Raw genomic sequence first — 21,589 nt, 5'->3', positions numbered from 1 at the left:
GGTGAAGCAGGGTTTGGGGCGGAGGCTGGCAGCTCGCGACCCCACATGTAATAACCTCACGATCCCTGGGGGGTCCCGACCCCCAGTTTGAGAACCCCTGAGAAAGAGAAACCGCCCCTACCATATCATCTACGGCGCGTTACCTGTTTCTAAATACATTTACAAAAACATATTTAGCCAGACCTATCTTACCTTCTAGTAGCATTTATGTGCACTGGTATATTTGTGGTTCTATAGCTTTTTATGTGAACAACAAAAAAAGTGAAGGCATGTGTAAATGAAAAGCCATTGAAAAAGGAAAATTAGCTATAATGTATGTTATAGAGGGAGACAGCTATGTATATGAACCAATTTAATCTCAGATTCCTCCAGCGAGAGTCAGAAATCCAAATGACATCCTGGAATGCTGGCTTTTACGTTAGGATCCATGATGGATCAGAAAGATATCAGACAGCTCCATATTGGGTACACAACTAAGGAAACTCAAGGAGCATAAGTTATTTCATCTTTTGTTGCCACCTTCCAGACATTAGACAGCTGGCTTTAAATGCATTTTGTTGTCATACGGTAATAGAAGCGCTATATTTTGATTTGTCCAAACACACCCTTCTTTGTAGGATCCTCCACATCCAGGACAGGAGGTGTCAGAAATCTGAGATAAAATCCTGGCCCCAATGGCAAAACTCCCATTGACTTTAGTGGTGCCAGGATTTTACCTAAATGTTTTCTGGAGGAATAGTGGAGTATCAAAAGATTTACAGGTAAGAATCGACACTACTCTGAGCCTCATCAGATGCATAACTCACTCTGCAGTTTAAAGATGGCCCTCATACATGTATGTCATGGTCTGGATGATGCCGTTTTGGAGAAAAACTCATAGGATTAAAAAATATGCAAATTTGAAGAAACCCACAGAGGTCTCAACTAATCAGCTTGTCATGAGATGGGGTTTGTTTGCCAGTGGAATCAACGAAGGTATGCCCTTCCAACCACAGTTATTCCATGATCCATGGAGAAATCTATTTGAAGTGGTTGTACTCTACTTGCTTGTCCTCTGAAGCCTGGGTGTCATTGCTTCCCTGCCTCTGCTCTCCTACCCTTCCATTGACAGCATGGAGTTGATCTCTGAAGTTTTCTGGGAACTGGTGATATAGGGAGACAGTCCAACAACAGTGGTGTGTGGTGTCTAGGTACAGCAAACATGCCACTCCAAGGACTCAGAAAAGTACTGAAAAATAGCATTATGTTATTGTCTAAGCAAATTAAAAACTTCCTTGTTGATCTCTAACTGTATGTTTCAAATTGTGTAATCATATAAAGATGATCACATAGGTTTTAAAATGCTAAATGCCCCAAGCTGTTGGAGTCCTGCTAATAGCATATTGCTTAGCAACTGCTATGTTTTAAAATGATCTTTAATTCCACTGTTAAAATGTTAAAAATGGAGTATTTTATAATGGCAGAATAACAATGTTATATCCTGGAGTACATATTATGTTTCTGCTTCGCATTATATGAAACACTTCTGTATTTAGCATCAAATGCTAATTATTTTTTGATGCGTGCCAAATGTTATAATGTATAAAATGTATTAATGCATGCAAAATAACTGCCTGATTCTGCTATCCATACTTATGTTGAGTAGTAGCTTACTCCATAAGTAGCCCTTACTAAATCACTCTGACTACTTGAGGAGAAAGGGTACTACTCAATGTGAGTAAGGGTGATAGAACTGAGAGCTTACTGAGCAAGGAGATTTGCCATCATTTTGCTCCATCAGTTTATGTTACAGCTTTCAGATTTTGCAACCAAGAGAATACTTATTTTTTGTAACGTACAGAATGTGTGGCACAAGAGCAACTGATTGCACAAATATATACAGTGGGTTTCTGCCAGATGCTTTGTTATAAGGAAGAGCATCAGAATAACTGTTAAGATGAAATTTCCCAGGACTATCTAAACTTAACGCTTTATAACAGAGCAGTAATAGTTTAATTTGAAGCTAAGCTTTTCGAGGCTATTTCAAGTACAAATGTATTTACCGAAGAGAAAGGGAGTGTGTACTTTCATAAATGCTATTCTGGTCTAAGAACACAGAAAACACTGTTTAGCTTTTCATAAGATATTAAAGTCCTTTGAGTTCCAGACTCTAAGGCTCTCCATCATTACAAAGCAGAGCTAGTACAATAAAGAAGGAGCTAATTCTAAAGAATCAGACGTACTCGTTCTGATTCAGTCTGAGCACTCCACATTCAAACTTCAAAAATGACGCCCCCAAATCATTCTTTTTTCCTTTCTCGGTCTCTGTCTCAATAATTGATGAAACCATCTATATGCTGATGTCAGATCTCACAAAAAAGAATGAGAACATTTCTCCTGCTGCTTTCTTAGGCATATACTTGACTTTTTTACATACATCAGATTGATTTTGGCTCCTTCAAACAATGTCTGATGTTCAGCACAGTTGTATCTGTATCATTCCCTTCAGTGACCCTTATTATCAGTGGTGGAATTAACGAGTCTGTGATGGTCTGAATTCTGCCATGAAGCAAGAGAGAGAGAGATCTGTCCGGGTATCTGACTAATTGATGGATAAAACAACAACAGTTAGTGGGACATTATTTCTGAAAGGGTAGAATAGAGTTAAGCTGCTAACAATATAACAGTTCAAGCTTCAAATTGAAAATGTATGCCATCTTAATTGCATAAAATTGCACACAAGCTGGCAGTCAAACAGTCTGGGTTTTGTTTCCTGTCTGATTTCTCTCATTATCATCTCCCAAATGGCTACAACTTCTTAAATGCTTTACTTATACAATAGTAACCTTACACAGCAGTGGAAAATGTAGGGAAAAAATTAAGAATTTGTTTAGAATAAAGGAAAGGTCTGCAGTGGTACATGTTAGATTTTGTGACTCTAATTGTCTAAGTAACTTCACTTATTTAAAAGTATGAATATGTGCTGGTTGAGTTCATTTCAGACCCTGTCTCAATAATTATGACATCTTCTCATAAAGTTTTGTCGCTATGAATATTTCATAATCTTTTTTAAACATCCCAAGCTGTGGATTTAGCAATTTGATAAGTGAGGAGTTGTCAACATTTCTGAGAACCCTTTTAGGGAGGCCTCAATAAATAAATAAGTGGTTTTCTGCATTTCTCACGGGAGTGCATAGCTTCTGTTCTCTGAATCACTCTAGATTCAGTGCAGTGTGTCAGTGGATTGCAGGGGCTAGATCCACAAAAAGGACTTTCAGTATTGCCCTGTCTAATGCGTAGGGGCCCTTCTGCCTAGTGGAATCCGCAGCACTGAGTTAGGCATCCAGGCTCCCTATATGATGCATGGGAAGAGTTAGACACCTAAGAATGGGATCCACAAAAGCCAGTAAACTGAGCAGGGAACCACTTAAGTTAGCTAATAGAAAATGCTGAGGAGGGGAGTATGGCCTAACACCTGCCCTTCAAAGGTAGTGAGGCACATCTTTCCACATAGGATTCACAGCCAGGAACCCCCTCCTGGAGTTAAGTGCTGATGCCCGGTCAGTCCTTCCACAAAGGAAATGAGGATATTGACATGGTGATGGTGCTGAAGTCCCTGCTCTGAGTCAGACAACATGAAGATTTGGATCTCCCATGCAGGTGCCCTGATCACTGGACTACCACCACTTTCTCCCCTTCGGTTTTGAGTAAGGTTCATTCCAGGAGATGGATGGGGTTCCACAGGTGACATAGGCAGGGAACACCTAGTTTGAGAATCCCATTGAGGCTTAGATACTGATTTAGGTAGCTTTGCACATGCCACGAGCAGAAATTTAGACAAATTTGGAATTTAGGTACCTAAAGCGTTTGATGACAGCTTTGTGGAGTTTTGAGGATCTAAATTTTGGATATAGGTGCCTAATGAGGCAGTTAGGCTCCTAAATTTCTTTGCGGCTCTAGCCTTGATTTACTAGTTAATTCTGAAATAGCTTTCTTTAATGTTGGTCCTGCAGCCAAGGGTAGACTTCTGTGCCAATGAAGAGCTCCACTGACATCCATGGAACTCCATTTGGGTATAAAGGTGGCCTGCTTGTATTCTGTTGTAGGATTGTGGCCTATACTGGTCAATATATGAGAGAAAGTAATAGTTCTGATAGGTTTATATGAATAATAATGAATATGATATATGATATGATTCATATAATAATATGAATAAACTATTTATTAGATTGAATCTGCTCCCTTTTCTACAAAGAATCTGTACCCTTTGGGCCAAGTCTTAGGCACTTCTTAAGTCCCCACACACCTTCATCAGTGCAAAGGGGATTTAAAGCTGCCTTAAAGCAGTGCCTGAAGATTTCCCTTGCACAAGAGCATCTTTAACTGGTGTAGAGCTGGCTACACAGGGGTCAGCCTTCCTCCAGGACCCCAGGCATAGTGGGCATTAGGGGGTGTGCAGGCTGCTGGGAGGGAGAGTGCCAGCTGTGGGGCAGAGTGACCAGCAGCATGATACCTGGGGATACTCAAGTCAATTGGCAGCCTACAAATACAGGGTGTGTGTGTGAATACATAGCAGACAGTCTCCTACTTCCCACAGGTGCACAGAGTGCTGCTGTGATGCACAGGGAATCTGTTTGTTTTTTTTTTAAAACTGGATTTGTTCATTATTTGATGTATTATTTATCAAACACATTTTGACGTATGGATTGCTCAGCAACTATTTGTTATGACGTGTTCCCTGAATATTCACTATTTCAGCTGTGTGACTGGTCACTTAAATCACATGGTATTGTTTCCGATCCCAGGTTGGATGACTCGAATCCAAGGAGCTTACAGGGGATGGCCATGTGACACTGCCAATGAGAATACTCCTATGAATCTGTGGTCATGGGAATATTTGTAACATTTTTTCTGCAATCATTTTTGTGAATAAAAATTCCCTCCTGAGAATGTTTGTGAAAGATGAATCGAAGTAGCAGAGTGGAAGCAAATTCCCATTTGAATAAATACTTATGCTCATGAATATTTTTCCATAGAATTCACCCATTGATGTTGGTGTCAGAGAGATAATCACAGCTCATCATTAGGAAAAGTACAGGGGACATCACTCTTCTCCGTAGATTGTCTGAAGCAAACCCACACATTCCTTTTAATGAGCACTTTAAAGAGAGACAAAGTAAAGTAGCTCCAATAGCATTTTAAGGGATAGAAAAGTAAGAAGAGAAGTCATCCAAATGTCAGTGGCTTCAGTGAAAAGCAGCATGAAGGTGAAACACACATGTGGATATGATTTCCATAGCTAGAAAAGAAACAGGGTGCTGCGTGAAAATGTGGGGGATTGGGCTGGCTGTGGGATGCAGGGTTGCCAACTTTCTAATTGCACAAAACTGAACACCCTAGTCCAGCCCCTTCCCCAGGACCCAACTCTTCCCTAAGGCCCGACCCCCACTCACTACATTCCCCTCGCTACGTGGCTCGCTCTCCCCCACCCTCACTCACTTTCAAATTGGGCAGGGGGTTGGGGTGCAGGAGGGCGTGAGGGCTCTAACTAGGGGTGTGGGGTTTGAGGTGCAGGAGGGGGCTCCAGGCCAGGGGGGTGGGGCCAAGGGATTCAGAATGTGGGAGGGAGCTGCGGGTTGAGGCAGTGGGTCAGGGTGCAGGAGGGGGTATGGTCTCTGGGCTGGGGTCAGGGATGAGAGGTTTGGGGTGCAGGAGGGGGCTCAGGGATGGGGCGCGATCTTATCTCGGGTGGCTACTGGTCAGTGGCATAGCAGGGTTAAGGCAGACTCCCTGCCTGTCCTGGCACTGCGCTGCACCCCAGAAGTGGCCACCAGGTCCGGCTCCTGGGCAGGGTGGGGGAGAGGGGCGGGAGGCTCCGTGCGCTGCTCTTGCCCACAGGCACTGCCCCGCCGGCTCCCATTGGCCGGCATTCCTGGCCAATGGAAGTGCGGAGTCACTGCTTGGGGCAGTGGCAATGTGTGGAGCCCTGTGGCCCCCACCACCTAGTAGCTGGATCTGCTGGCTGCTTCTGGGATGCAGTGTGGTGCCAGGACAGGTAGGGACTAGCCTGTCTTAGGCCCACCGCACCACCAACCAGACTTTTAACAGCCCGGTTGGCGGTGCTGACCGGAGCCACCAGGGTCCCTTTTCAACTGGGTGTTCCAGGAGAAAACCAGACACCTGGCAACCCTAGTGGGATGATGTCACAAAGTCTGCAAGGGTAGCTTGCACCTGACCTCCATTCCTCTCCTCTCCTCTCTTTCCTTGGATGCTTTTCCACCAATTTAACTTTGATGAGTGGAATGTTCCTCCAGTTAGCATGTGTGAGCATGGGCCTGGAGAAAGTGGCAGTGGGCCCTCCACATGCTAGCAGAAACTAAAAAGGGGCTGCCAGTGGGAGTTGGGGCCTTTCTTATACCACTGCTAACAACCTGAAAGTGCTCTGTACCCACCAGCCTATGGGGTTGTCTGAGAAAGAACCTTTTAACTCTGATAAGCAAAGATTGGGCTTTGTGTGGCAATTGCTTCCATGGCAGAGCTCGTTTGGATTGATCCTCCCTCACGTGCTCCATCCAGGGTGAAGCTGGTCACCATATTTGGCGTTGGTAAACATTTTTTTTTACCTGTGGCACCACCATCCCCTCCCCCTGGAGCATCCAGCTATCAGAGTTTGATGTTCTCAATGTAACAACTTAATAGGAGCACATTCCCTTATGGTGGAAATTTGTGGCTTGGCCTCTTGCTCCAAATTTTCAGCTTGGAAAAGAGGCGACCAAGGGAGGATATGATAGAGGTCTATAAAATCATGAGTGGTACTGAGAAAGTAAATAAGAAAGAACAAGGGGCCACCAAATGAAATTAATAGGTAGCAGGTTTAAAACAAACACAAGAAAGTATTTTTTCACGCAATGCACTGTCAACCTCTGGAACTCCTTGCCAGAGAGCGTTGTGAAGGCCAGTACTATAATGGGGTTCAAAAGGGATGAAGATAGATTCATGGAAGATAGGTCCATCAATGGTTATTAGCCAGGATGGGCAGGAATGGTGTCCCTAGCCTCTGTTTGCCAGAAGCTGGGATTGGGTGACAGGGTATGGATCACTTGAAGATAACCTGTCTGTTCATTCCTTTTGGGGTACCTGCCATTGGCCACTGTCAGAGGACAGGATACTGGGCATAAGGGACCTTTGGTCTGACCCAGTATGGCCATTCTTATGTTCTTATGTAAATTATTTGCAGGTGCTTGGGAACAGGTGTATTAAGGATGATTTGGGGAAGACATGCATGAAGGTTTGGGTCTTCCTCTCATGCACAAGTACCAGGGCCTCAATGAGAAAACAGTTACCACTCCAACACTGGTAAGATTAGGGAGCTATAGTTTGGAGGCTGCATCTGATTGGTGTCCATGGAACAAGGTAGGTGTCCTCAGGTTTTGTGATTATTTAGCACAGCAGGGTTTATGGATTGCTGAACAACACTACAGTCTGAACTACTGTATTTCAATCAGGATTGCAGCCTTGATCTTTAAATCAACTGCCAATTTTTTCCACTTCATCCAGAGAAATGGAGTAGTGGAACATTTTTCTGAAAGGTGAAAAGGTGACTATTAAGACTTACTTTTCTGAAGAATAATAAAGCTATAGAAAGTCCTTGAAAGAAATTAATTGCCACTAAAAGGCAGACTTAATAACCAGCGTAGATATAAAACAAGTGGTTAAAATGGCTTATAGTTTCTGGAAGATGCACTCTAAACACTAGAGACCAAACAATACACATCTGTGTAAGAAATGTAAATCGGTATCTACAACAATGTAACCTCCAGGAAAGCTTAAACTCTAAGGAGCATAAACGCTAGCTGAAAAGTGTGAGCTGGTGGTAAAGTTTGTTATGGCAGGTGCTGGAGGTCAAGGAACCTTTTAAATAACTTATTGTAGGCTATCAAGAATACTGGCCATGAACTTCACAATTAGAACAGAAATAATAATATCAAAATCTGAAGAGACAATGGGCCTGATTCACCATCCCATTAGTCCAGTTGCTGTTGTTGCTTTTTAAACCAGTGGAACTGCATTGATTTCAGAGGAGCTGCACTATAAAACTGGAGTGGCAGAGTGGTAAATCTGCCTGATATCTGAGGGCTGAGAAATATTTTTTTCTGCTGAGCGTATTTTCAACATGAAAGATGTGATCAATCAGAACAATCCAGATTAAAGCATTAAGTATGGGAAATTTGCTACATGGGAAACAGTGCTGTAATAGTTTTGTCTAGAACCTCTTTTGCATTGATTACAGCAATATTACTAATCCTGAATCAGCCTCAAATGCACAGAACTAGTATGAAAGCTGCTGAATACTATTTGATGAATGCACTATTCAGTTCATTTGACCATTTTTGTTGAATAAATAATTTGACCAAAGCAGCAAAATTCATCAAATAAATAAAATATATTTTTTTAAGTAATTGACCAGCTCTAATGAATATGAAGGCAGTCCCTTAATGAAAAGCATTAATCTACTGGTAGCCTGCTTTCATCATTCACATGTCACTCTTCTGAATTGTGCAACTGCAATCTGTATATTTTATTCATTTACCCATTCATTTATACACATGAAGTTCAAAATCCTATGGTCAATCACTGCAATTATTAGAATATTTCTATTGTACAATGTACGATTCACACATACCATGGTATGTAACCTATTGCTTTTCAGCCTCTGTACCAGATAACTGGTGGATAGCTAAAATAATGCTGATTTTTGAAAAACAAACAAACAAAAAAAAAAAAACCACTCCAGAGGCGATCCTGGTAGTTACAGATCATTAAACCTAACTTCAGTTCCAGGCAAACTGGCTGAAGCTATAATAACAGAACAAGGAGTAATGGTCTCAAGTTGCAGTGGGGGAGGTTTAGGTTGGATATTAGGAAAAACTTTTTCACTAAGAGGGTGGTGGAGCACTTGAATACGTTACCTAGGGAGGTGGTGGAATCGTCTTCTTTTGAGATTTTTAAGGTCAGGCTTGACAAAGCCGTGGCTAGGATGATTTAGTTGGGGATTGGTTCTGCTTTGAGCAGGGGGCTGGACTCTATGACGTCCTGAGGTCCCTTCCAACCGTGATATTCTATGATTTATATAGAGGCATTATGATATTTTCTGTCTTGTTATCTATCCCTTTCTTAATGGTTCGTGACATTCTGTTTGCTATTTTGACTGCTGCTGCACATTGAGCAGATGTTTTCAGAGAACTATCCACAATGACGCCACCATATGTTTTCTGAGTGATAATTAATTTAGACCCCCATTATTTTGTATGTATACTTGGAATTATGTTTCCCAATGTGCACTTGTCCTTCAGATTTCTTTTGGCCCTGTCATAAATATAAAGGGAAGGGTAAACACCTTTAAAATCCCTCCTGGCCAGAGGAAAAACCCTTTCACCTGTAAAGGGTTAAGAAACTAGGATAACCTCGCTGGCACCTGACCAAAATGACCAATGAGGAGACAAGATACTTTCAAAGCTGGGGTGTGGGGGCGGAGGAGACAAAGGCTCTCTCTCTGTCTGTGTGATGCTTTTGCCAGGGACAGAACAGGAATGGAGTCTTAGAATTTAGTAAGTAATCTAGCTAGATATGCGTTAGATTCTGATTCCTTTAAATGGCTGAGAAAATAAGCTGTGCTGAATGGAATGTAGATTCCTGTTTTTGTGTGTTTTTGTAACTTAAGGTTTTGCCTAGAGGGATTCTCTATGTTTTGAATCTGATTACCCTGTAAGGTATTTACCATCCTGATTTTACAGAGGTGATTCTTTTTACTTTTTCTTCTATTAAAATTCTTCTTTTAAGAATCTGATTGCTTTTTCATTGTTCTTAAGATCCAAGGGTTTGGGTCTGTGTTCACCTATGCAAATTGGTGCGGATTTTTATCAAACCTTCCCCAGGAAAGGGGGTGTAAGGTTTAGGAGGATTTTGTGGGGAAAGACGTTTCCAAATGGCCTGTTTCCCAATTATATACCTGTCAGACGTTTGGTGGTGGCAGCAAGATAAAGTCCAAGCGCAAAAGGCAACATAGTTTGTATCTTGGGAAAGTTTAACCTAAGCTGGTAAAAGTAAGCTTAGGAGGTTTTCATGCAGGTCCCCACATCTGTATCCTAGAGTTCAGAGTGGATAAGGAACCTTGACAGGCCCAATCCTCTAATTTGTCTAGGTCCCTGTGGATCCTATACCTACCCTCCAGTGTATCTACCTCTCCTCCCAGTTTAGTGTCATCTGCAAACTTGCTGAGGGTGCAATCCACGCCATCCTCCAGATCATTAATGAAGATATTGAACAAAACTGGCCCCAGGACCGATCCTTGGGGCACTCCACTTGATACCGGCTGCCAATTAGACATGGAGCCATTGATCACTAACCGTTGAGCTCGACAATCTAGTCAGCTTTCTATCCACCTTATAGTCCATTCACCCAGCCTATACTTCTTTAACTTACTGGCAAAAATACTGTGGGAGACCGTATCAAAAGCTTTGCTAAAGTCAAGGAATAACATGTCCACTGCTTTCCCCTCATCCACAGAGCCAGTTATCTGGCCATAGAAGGCAATTAGATTAGTGAGGCATGACTTGCCCTTGGTGAATCCATGCTGACTGTTCCTGATTACTTTCCTCTCCTCTAAGTGCTTCAGAATTGATTCCTTGAGGACCTGCTCCATGATTTTTCCAGGGACTGAGGTGAGGCTGACTGGCCTGTAGTTCCCCGGATCCTCCTTCTTCCCTTTTTTAAAGATGGGCACTACATTAGCCTTTTCCCAGTTGTCCAGGACCTCCCCCAGTCGCCATGAGTTTTCAAAGATAATGGCCAATGGCTCTGCAATCACATCCGCCAACTTCTTTAGCACTCTTGGATGCAGCGCATCCAGACCCTTGGACTTGTGCTCATCCAGCTTTTCTAAATAGTCCCAAACCACTTCTTTCTCCACAGAGGGCTGGTCACCTCCTCCCCATGCTGTGCTGCCCAGTGCAGTAGTCTGGGAGCTGACCTTGTTCGTGAAGACAGAGGCAAAAAAAGCATTGAGTACATTAGCTTTTTCCACATCCTCTGTTACTAGGTTGCCTCCCTCATTCAGTAAGGGGCCCACACTTTCCTTGACTTTCTTCTTGTTGCTAACATACCTGAAGAAACCCTTCTTGTTAGTCTTAACATCGCTTGCTAGCTGCAACTTCAGGTGTGATTTGGCCTTCCTGATTTCACTCCTGCATCCCCGAGCAATATTTTTATACTCTTCCCTGGTCATTTGTCCAATCTCCCACTTCTTGTAAGCTTCTTTTTTGTGTTTAAGATCAGCAAGGACTTTACTGTTAAGCCAAGCTGGTCGCCTGCCAAATTTACTATTCTTTCTACACATCAGGATGGTTTGTACGCCCATTGTACGCCCACATCTTGAATACAGTATGCAGTTCTGGTGGAGGATTAAAGGCAAGTTTGAAAGCTGCCGGTATATATAGTTTTATATCTGAAGATTCTGTTGCTCTATCTGTTTATCTCAGAAGAAAAGTAGCATTTCTTTTTCAAAGTATGTAATTGTTTTGTGTTTTTTCTCAGAGATTTCTCCACTGATTTTGAATTAATTAATCTTTCTCTGGAATAGCAACCTTGGAAAGCCTTATGGAAAGAAACAGAGCTTACTAATTTAAAAGGTATTTCCAAGTCCTCATTGCCTTGGAAAAAGCATACAATTGTTACATTCCCCGCACCTAGCACACTATTCAGGAAGGACGAATAGCAAGAATGGAAATAATGCCATCAGTATCCATTCCACAGAACTTAGTACTGACTTCATTTCCTACATCAAGCATTTCATAAGATATTTTCTATTTTCTCCTTGGAGAGTTACCTGGGTTGAGGTTTTCAAAGTAGAGCAGGCAAATTAGTGAATCTCCTGAAGTACTTTGAAAACCTTCCTGTGTATGTCACTTCTTAATTTCTGTTTTACCACCCAATCAAAACTATCAAAAAGTCACACAGCAGCAAAACAGTCCACTGTGAATGGAGTACATTCCCTCATGGATTTAGTAGTGTGTGCACACATGGTTATTAACAGGTAATAATCAATGTGTAAGAATATTGTTAAAATAAACAGTGTCAGAAGGCAATTTCATTGCATAAGCAACCACAACAAAACAATTGTTGATCTGGTTTCCTGATCTGCTACAGCCATGTTGTGCTGCTCCACGGATGGAAAGGGATTGGAAACTAGTCAGAGTGGTCTCTTCCTGGAGAGGGAAATTATCTGGTTGTGTAGAACTGACATAGTGGGTCTAACCCATTCCAATCTGTGCCCCGTGATCTTCTTGGTGTAGGGGACATGGCAATCAGGTTATCACTGTATATCACATATTCCACCTACTACTGGATGATTGGACTGCTTCTGGGGTCAAAGGTGACTAAACATAAATTAGAGCAGTTCTGATGCTACTCTAACTTATGCCAAGGGCTGAGCAGGCATAACTGGGGAGCCACAAAAGTGGGGTCAAGTATCTTTGCATCTTTTCTTAGGTCCTGCACCAAGCACAGCTCAGTTGGATCTGAGAATTGAAACTCATATGTATATATTGTGACAATTTTTATATTTGGATCCCATAGTTTTATAGACTGGAGTTTCCTTATACTAACAGTGAATTAATCTAAGACATAGCACTGCCAAGAAATTAATGACAAAAGGAAAAACTGATACCCCTCCCCCTCAGAGATATGAGGATGGGAATGGCAAGAACAAAGAAATGTGGACCTTGTAAGTTATCCTCTCAGAAGAAGTGGATAGAGTCCATAAAGGAGGCAGGGGAAATGGCATCCTAAGCCCGCAAAGCCCTACGATCTAGAAGACAGGAGAAAACTGAGTCTTAGTGAGGAGTTGTCTCTCCTCACTGCTCTTCTTGCCCCCTTTCAGCCCTGACAACCTGTCTCCTGCAAAATATACCTCTGCACTACTCTGATGCTGGAGTTACTCTCCACTGGTCTGGTTCCCATGTAGAAGTTAGAATGACTTGAAATTTGCCTTTGGCTTCTGTGCTGGGCTTGGAAGGGATGGGTGAGTGGGGGCTATATTGTCCTGAGTGAGATTGTCCTGTATCTAGTAGAGTTCTCGCAGGAACGATGCACAACTAGCACGACAGAGCTCAAGATTTGGACCCCTAACTTCTGTGGGAATTTTCGGTACACACATAATGCAAGTAGAATTGGGCCAAAATATATCTGGTACTTTATTCAGCATTAAAGAGGTTAATATTTTCATGTATGTAGTCATTGCTTAAACTCTTTTGCTTTCACTCTACTCATATTGAGCACTGTCACTTTCTCCTTTTAAAAATCCACAAATTTATCACCAAACACATAAAAAATTAGCTAAGGATTGTAACTGAACTGACCATAGAGGCCATAAGGTCCCCACTATACATTCTCCTTCTTAGAGCTCCTGCTATTGTCTGATCACTGTCAATCTTTTTATATACAGTGATGCCCAATTACAGATGGAATGGTTTGTTAAACTTCAAGAGCATTTCTAGGTGCTGTAAAGTACCAAAAGATGTCTTATTTAGAATGGAACATATAATACCTGCCAAATTTACAGGTTTGAAACCACTTCCAATAAGAATTAAAAAGGCCCTCTTCCGATCTGAAATAGGGCTATCAATACTTGACTTGTCTGCCCACGTGAAATAGAGGGTTCTTGTCGTTGACATCGCAATTTAGTTTAAAATAGCTTTGATGATGACAGGGTACATAGGAAAGATAAAACCATAAAGATGACAGTCTAATCTTCTAAGATGACCGATCACTGATAAAAGATTAAGTAACGGAACATTTCAAATACTAGATTATCTGTCTGTTGGCACAGTGTCTGTATACACCTCCTGCTGAGCCTTGCTGAGATACCACTTAAATGTGAAGATGTTGCTTCTTACAGACTAAAAATGCTGCACTGAATTCCTAAAACTATCAAGTTAAAAGGAAGAAAAAAAGTATAAAGAAACAGCCCTGATCTGCCATGGAGTTTTGTTAGTCAAACATTTGTTTTCCAGGCTAGCAAAGCATTTAGATGTACAGCATAGAAATAATTTAGAGACACTATAAAAATAGTCTAAAATAATCAATCCTGCCCCACAGTTAGCACTCACAGATAAACTGCCAATAGTTTAGTGATTATTAAACACCTTTTATTATCAGTTTTATGAACTATAATAAAAAAGGAAAATTATACTTACAAGAATTATTAGACATGCTGGTCCTATAAAACTCCATATAAAGTTATTCTTTGTGCTGAGCCAACATCTGAAAAATAAACAGCACAGAATGTCTTGAAATGTGCCCAACTCCTGCATATACTTCCTGTGCATTCTTACATCATGTTATTGACTGAAACAGACATGTAAAACAGCAACTTACACTTCGGTAGTGCCGTAATATTTATATCCTAGCGCTGCTGAAATTCCGACCACCACTGCTGGACTCACGTAACCAAAGATATAGAAGTTCTTGTGTAAGAATCCCTTGTTGTAGATGACTCCCACAACTATGAGGTACAGGTGTATGCCTTCAATGCACATCCATGCAAAAGCAGCTAAAAGGAAATAATGGAGTAATCCAGCAGTGATTGAACAGAAGAGCTAGAAAGTCAACCAGAGAAAGCAAAGTTATAAATAGTAATTAATTTATTACTATTACAATATATGACCTGGGGCTCTGTTTATTAATAATTATGCCAAAAGGGTATCATCATAGTCAAAATTTAACCATGATTTAGAGATACTTGGCCTAAACAGAAAACTAAACGTCTTCATTATTATTTTTCTGTAGCAATCTGTAGGGCAAAGAAAATATATTTAACTTTTAAAATCGAGCTGTGGATATGTCTGTGTCTCCCTGCCCAAATCACATCTATAAATGGACACTCTTGACCCCACAATTGCTGTTTAGTCTATATATTGTGCTGAATTAATCAAGATGCATTTTTCCTTGAGATACCAAAATTAAATTGCCTGACAAATCATTATTTAAAGTTTTATTTTAAAGCCTATGGACATGCTTTTAGTAAACAATGCTTGTAAAATTACACTCCTCAGTCAATCAATACCGGAGAGCTGTCTCAGGAATTTCAAGTGATATTTTTCAATCAATTTAAAATACTGTTCTTCAATACATGAAAAAAGAGAAGATGTCAAGCTAATTCAAAAATTATAATTATTAATATCTTACATGTACATAGCAACTTTCACCTGAGAATCTCAAGGTGATAAAGAGGTCTTTTTACATCATTGAGGTAGATTATGCAGGGATTACGTCACAACCCCCTCCCCTACTGACTCAGCCACCTCTGGTGTGGTACACATCAATGCTAACCAGCAGTTTAAGGCAGGAAGTGAAGAATACCATATTCACTTGAAACCACAGGATACTTTAGGTAGGCAGAATATATCTAACTGAACTATAATCTTCCCAGGAAGCAGGGCTCAACATTCGTACTCCACTGAAGAGTGTCATGGGATGATTTAATTGGGGATTGGTCCTGCTTTGAGCAGATTTTTAGATACCAAGACAAATATATGACAATGGACTTGATGATCTCCTGAGGTGCCTTCCAACCCTGATATTCTATGATTCTATGAGGTCTTAAAAAGGACAGGAGTACTTGTGGCACCTTAGAGACTAACAAAGTGACAGTGAATGGTCAAGACTTCACTTTTAGATCTTATCTGATAGATGGCACCTCTAGCAGCACAGTGTCTTTAACACAAGACTGGGGCTTTATTCAGGACTGACTCTGAGGGAAAAGTGCCATCCATTGATTCGCCAGCATTGCTTTGTACAGCACCTAAATGCTTAGTTGGTGGAACTGTTAAAGGCCAAAACATTAGGGTTGTGAAACAGCTGAAATACCAACCACATGGAGGCCAAGGTCTCAGATAGTGTAAACTGGCAAAGCACCATTGAATTCAATGTAGCTACATCAATTAATGTGGCTCCATTTCTTGAACTAAAGCATGCACAGAAAAAACACTTTGTGTTCACCATAAGTACTGTGGAGACTCAATAGCACTAGAATATTCATATTAACATCAGAAACTATTGCGTGCTATATGGAAAATGGTACTTTATTCTGTATATTTACTTTGCAAAAATGTAAAAATCAAGGAAAGACAAAGGCTACACACCTTATTATTGTTCATATTAATTCCAACAAGAAAGATAAGTTCTGCCAGGAAAAGGCTGCAGCAGAGATTTTTGTGAATTGTCGTTCTAGTGCTTTGAATTTCACTGAAGAACCAGAAGGTAAAAATACACATGGAGAGGCAAATCAACGAAATAATTATTCCTAGCTGAGTGATTCTTGTAAGAATGTTATAATTTGTAACACCCTGGGGGGAAATTATAATATAATAGTTAAGAGAATAACTGTGTACCTTGTCAAAAAAGCATCATTCTATAATATAGTCCCTTTTACCTTTTTACAAAACATACATCAAAACTGTGTGTAGGGTTGCAGTGCAAATGCATACTTTTGATCATCTCAGAAGTTTTTTTTTTTTTTGAGGCAGATATAATGCTCAGGAAAACCAATAGTAAAATAAATATTTCAATGTTCTTAACACCAGTGATGTGTTATTTCCTTGCATAATATCATCTTAGTATTGATATCTGGTAATATGACTTAAAATATCTGATCTATTACTAAATGATAAACATATTGGCAATATAAAATGTATTAATACTTGACATTAAAATATTACCCATCAGAGACTCATTCATATTTGCCTACATAGCATAAGGGCATCTCTTTTCTTCAGTGTAAACATGAGCAATAAAAGACTTGGAAATCACAATTGCTTAAATCAAATGCTAGTTCAAGATACATAGCATGGATATGGTCTAAAATATTATGGGCTATTTTTAATGATTATGTGCACGTATTTTCTGTTCAGAAGGACAGTTACATTGGCTACTTGGTATTCAGCAAAAAGAACCTCTGAAATACGTGACCGCATAAGGACAGGCTGTGGCTGGCCATAAAGTATATCTAAGTATGGATTCTAAATACAGGCCCAGAGATTATCCTCTTTTTAAAATAAACTACACAAGGACACCTCAAAAGTCTTAAATTTGAACGGAAGACTTAAGATGCTATTTAGCAACTAAGACGCTCCCTCTATCAGACTGAAGTGGACAGTGTGGAAGAATTGTCTCAGCACAACGTACTCATGCCAATGCTCTTCTTATCGCCGATTCTGATGACTAAAAAAAGCTGCCTCCCAAGGCTAAACCTAGGCTCTTTATATATCCTGTATGGATTCCAAAAATCTTAGGGGCCTTTTAATGTAAGTGGGGCCCAAAGTGAGGGGTCATTTTCACAATTCTGTGATGTTTGTGAGAGTCTCTGTTTTAATGTTCATGAACTCAGTCCTGCCTTGCTATTCCTATACAATTTTCTGACAGTGCTATTGCAACTCAGGGGATACATTTAAAGGAGACAGTCCAGATTTTTAGATATCAAGACAAATATATGACAAAAAGCATTGTGAGAAAAATCCCAGGCCATATGTCTTGCTGACCACTTCAGATACCAGTTAAATCACATTGTAGCCTTGAAGTGGGTTTTGAAATAAAAAGCCACAGACTGCAGGTTTGGAACAAGATTCTTTGCTGCATCACTGTCCTGTCATACTGCAAAATGGACACAAAGAAATTCAGACAGAAATTGGAGGAATTGTGTTTGCACTGTTCACAATAAACTGTGTGTTTGCTGAATGAGGAAAAAGAGATGGAACCAAAAGGAGGCTTGGGGGAGGGGAAGTATATTAGTGGTAATGAAAAAAAAAACACATTAAATGAGATCTAAGTATCTGGTAAAACACTAAGTGAAAAATAGCACTTACAAGAGAGCCGCCTGAAGACATCAAAACAGCAAAATGAGTCAGATGATTACATTTGCATGAGGTATGAGTAGTGTTGGAGTGTGTCAGCTCACAGCCTTCGGTAGACCAGTTGCCATTCATTGTATCTGCTGAGTAGTTCCAAAATGCACATTTAATATCCTTATCTGCAGTCTGGAAGAGAAATAAGATGTTTTACTGATGGTGAAAGGCAGGAAATTTTCCATCAAGAGACTGTTGTTACATTAGCCAGAACAATTCATTAAACATTGTATTTGACTGAAGGAAGGTTCAAGAAAAAAATAAAACCCCAACCTAGACACAACCTGCCCCCCACCCCAAACCAACCCTCAGAACATAAATCAAAACATAAAACAAACAAACAAATCTATCCCAGGCAATTAAAAATGGCACAACATTGAAATACCTGTTTCACCTAGTTAACAGCAGGCTAAACAAGCTGGACTGACCCAATTACCCAACCTTCCTGGCACTTAAAAAGGTGTCAGAATCTTATATCTGGTACACAGCTATATATACATACATACATGCACCTATTGAATGGAACAACTTGCAACATTACAGCCACATTGCTGCCCCTATCCTACCCAATAGAACAGCTTGGTTCCATTCTTTCCTTCTCATTTCCTGCCTCTTCATTTGCAGCCCGAAGGCAACATGGGTCTTTCTGTTCTGTCACACTGAAGACCTTGGGCACTTGTAAAGCAACCTGGGGTGCCTCCATCTACAAGTAATGTGAACTAGAAAAGGACTTGAGGCTTAGCTCACTGCTCATAAATTATCTTGTGTTGCAATAGTCACAGCACAGGGAGAAAATAGATTTCTCCTCTACATTTTATAAGTCCAGCCAGAGGGTCAGGTGGGCAGGGGAGGAGGAGGAGGGAGTCAGGTTAATTGGCACTTAAGGCCATTTCTGGCCCAACATCAACACACTGACATCAAATGTGATGCTAGCAACTGCCAAGACCCATATTATTATTATTTGTATTTGGGGTAAGACCTCGGAGTGCCAGTCATGGTATGGCACGGGCCAGGGCCCTGATGTGCTACACTCGGTAACGTGCACACAACAAAAAGGTTCTGCAGTCACTTCTCCTACGGAAATCTGCTTCAATCTGATTTGAAGTGTTTCCCTTTTATGGCTATAGCTCTAATCATCTGACCAACTGTTGGCGAGATTATCCTAAATACAGAAAGGTCAGAAGCCGGAAGGATTCTCTGATCGCACTCATAACTTTTTCCCCACCTTTACAGCCCAGTGACTCTGTAGTTATTACTGTTGACATATTCTAGCAACATTTTCCCATGGTAGCCAACATATCCTGCAGGTACAGCTATATCACATCAAATAATTACAGTACTGTTTTCCTTTCTTCAGATGTTGATTAAAAAAAATCTTACCTTGAAGTACTTTAAAGTAAATGTTATTTTCTCAAGCTCATAGAGTGTAGGTGGATTTGAATTAATTGCAACAGCAATAACTGATGAGCTTACTGTCTCTCTCTGCTCTGAACTATCTTTCGATGAGGAGTTTTTAGATGATGAAAGCAAAGGACCAATATTGCTATACCTCAGAAACACAACTGCAACAGTGCCTATCAATCAAACAGACTGTGTTTAGTAGTTTGTGGGGTTTTTTTTTTAATAGTAGAACAAAATTGAAGACATTAAGGGAACAATAAACAATAGACATTATTACTGCTATGGCATAAAATATGCAAAACAGATGGAATCTTTGTGGAATACTTACAAAAATGGTTTAGAGACAGTGAAATATAGCCTGATTTAAAACAAGGTAATAATGTCCATTGGAATTAAAAATGCGAGTTTATATTGGGTATTCCAACAGGGTAGATGCATATTTTTTTCTGGAGCAATGTATGCTTGAAGCAATACTACCTCCGGCTGCAGGTCATGTGTCAGATCTTGTAAGATAAACAATGTTAATATTGGGGTGAAATCCTGGCCCCATTTTTAAGTCAATGGGAATGTGGCCATTACTTTTACTGCACCCAGGATTTCATGCCTGGTCAGTGGCTGGATAGGAGACATGCAAGGCACAGAAACCCCCAGTAATATGTAGAATGCTTCCTCCTGAGTCAGTACAGATACCATGTCCTTCTGTGGCGTTTGGGAGTGAGGTTTTGATTGACTGCAAACCCAGGTAAAGATGGAGAAAGAACTCAAGGTTGGTTTTGCCAGATTTGGGGCACTAATTCTGGTGTTCTGGCAAAAGTCTCATTTCTTCTTATTATCCATATTTCAGTGACACTATAAGGCCCCAACTAAGATCAGGATCTCATTATGCTAAGTGCTGTCCAAACACATAGTAAGAAAGTCCCTGCCCAGATAAGCTTACAAACTAAACAAGATACGATACGCTAGTGCTGGAAGAGGACACAGAGATACAGTGAGTTGTGAAGTGACTTGCCCAAGGTCACCGAGTGGATCTGTGGTTGAGCCAGAGACAGAGCTCAGGTCTTCTAAATCCCAGAAGCCAGTACCCTACTCATTGCACTACACCAGCAGTTCTCAAACTTCCTTACACTGTGACCCCCTTCTGACAACAAAAATTACTACACAATCGAGGGCACAGTGGAGGTGGGGCTGTAACCTGAGCTCCACCTCCCAGGGCTTAAGTTGAAGCCTGAGCACCACTGCCCAGGGCTGAAGCCTTTGGGCTTTGGCTTCAGCCCCAGACCTCAGCGAGTAAAACGCCAGCCCTGGCAACCACATTCAAATGGGGTTGCAAACCACTTTAGGGTCCCAACCCACAGTTTGAGAAGTGCAGTACTACACCATCTCTCGCAGATCATTTTGATACATTATGCCTGCCAAAATTCTCCACCTTGTTTCAGTTAGACATTTTTTCTTCACTGGCTGTCCTAAAGTGTTATACAGTGGTGCCATGTGCTATTACACAGCTGATGTGTTTCAGTTTAGGGGGATAGATTGTCATGTGTGAGGGGATTTCACATAAATGGTATATTATCCCTCTAGGTTCTCAATATAGCCACCATCACTTTCGTACGTCTCTGTGTGGTACTCCCACCAGAGCAATCAGGGTAACAGCATCTTGGTTTCAAAGGACATTTGATGGGGTATTTTCAGGAGGGATAACTGAGTCTGCAAGTCATTCCTTCCACTTAATCCAACTCTGACAGCTTGTAAGACTTGTCTACTGTCTTGGCTTTCTTTTTGCTGAGGAGTGGGTTGAGATGTGTGGGATGGTTGGGAATGGGAAGTTTTATTGTGCTGCTGATCAGTTCATTCCTTGGGGGTTGGGGTCAGTCTGGATGGGCTAGTTACACTTGGATCTTACTTTACATATTTTTAATATACGTACATGCACCTCAAGCTTTACGATAGCTACAGCAATATGCTTCCATGTAAAGTGCTTTAGATGTGCCAGTATGATCATTAGTATTTTAGTACATTTAAAACATATTGTAATAAAAAAAAAAATGGAGGGCTGTACTCATACAAAAACAAGAGGCATAATTTTCCTGCGGTGCATTACAGCAGTGGAAGCTGTAGAGCAGATAGGACACAGGGCTAGACAACAAGGTGTTACAAATGTCTTTCTCTATTGCTATCAACATCACAACTGCACAGTTAGTGAATTATGCATCTGATTTTTGCCAGCAAGTAGGTACCAGGAATGCTGCTTAAAA

At 40.9% G+C, this 21,589-nt stretch overlaps 1 protein-coding gene across 11 annotated transcripts in view; it reads right to left on the bottom strand.

Annotated features, from left to right (window-relative positions):
• ADGRL4 (adhesion G protein-coupled receptor L4) overlaps positions 1 to 21,589 on the bottom strand; it is a 99,149-nt gene that overhangs the window by 8,479 nt on the left and 69,081 nt on the right. For 9 of the 11 annotated variants that reach the window (XR_012160436.2, XM_073357253.2, XM_073357250.2 and 6 more), the window contains 5 exons: positions 19,317 to 19,510; positions 17,898 to 18,068; positions 16,179 to 16,382; positions 14,413 to 14,633; positions 14,232 to 14,298 (listed from right to left, as the gene is read on the bottom strand). Coding sequence is in view for 10 of the 11 variants with exons in the window: in XM_073357253.2 (XP_073213354.1) it covers positions 14,232 to 14,298; positions 14,413 to 14,633; positions 16,179 to 16,382; positions 17,898 to 18,068; positions 19,317 to 19,510 (857 nt within the window). In the remaining variant the exon portion in view is untranslated. Of the gene's footprint in view, positions 1 to 1,734; positions 2,582 to 14,231; positions 14,299 to 14,412; positions 14,634 to 16,178; positions 16,383 to 17,897; positions 18,069 to 19,316; positions 19,511 to 21,589 lie in introns of those variants that run through there. The other 2 variants (XM_073357260.2, XM_073357257.2) reach the window with 2 other exon arrangements.

The sequence above is a fragment of the Lepidochelys kempii genome, chromosome 8, assembly GCF_965140285.1.
Source record: "Lepidochelys kempii isolate rLepKem1 chromosome 8, rLepKem1.hap1, whole genome shotgun sequence".
NCBI classification, from domain to species: domain Eukaryota; kingdom Metazoa; phylum Chordata; order Testudines; family Cheloniidae; genus Lepidochelys; species Lepidochelys kempii.
This window is presented reverse-complemented; position numbering and strand designations above follow the sequence as displayed.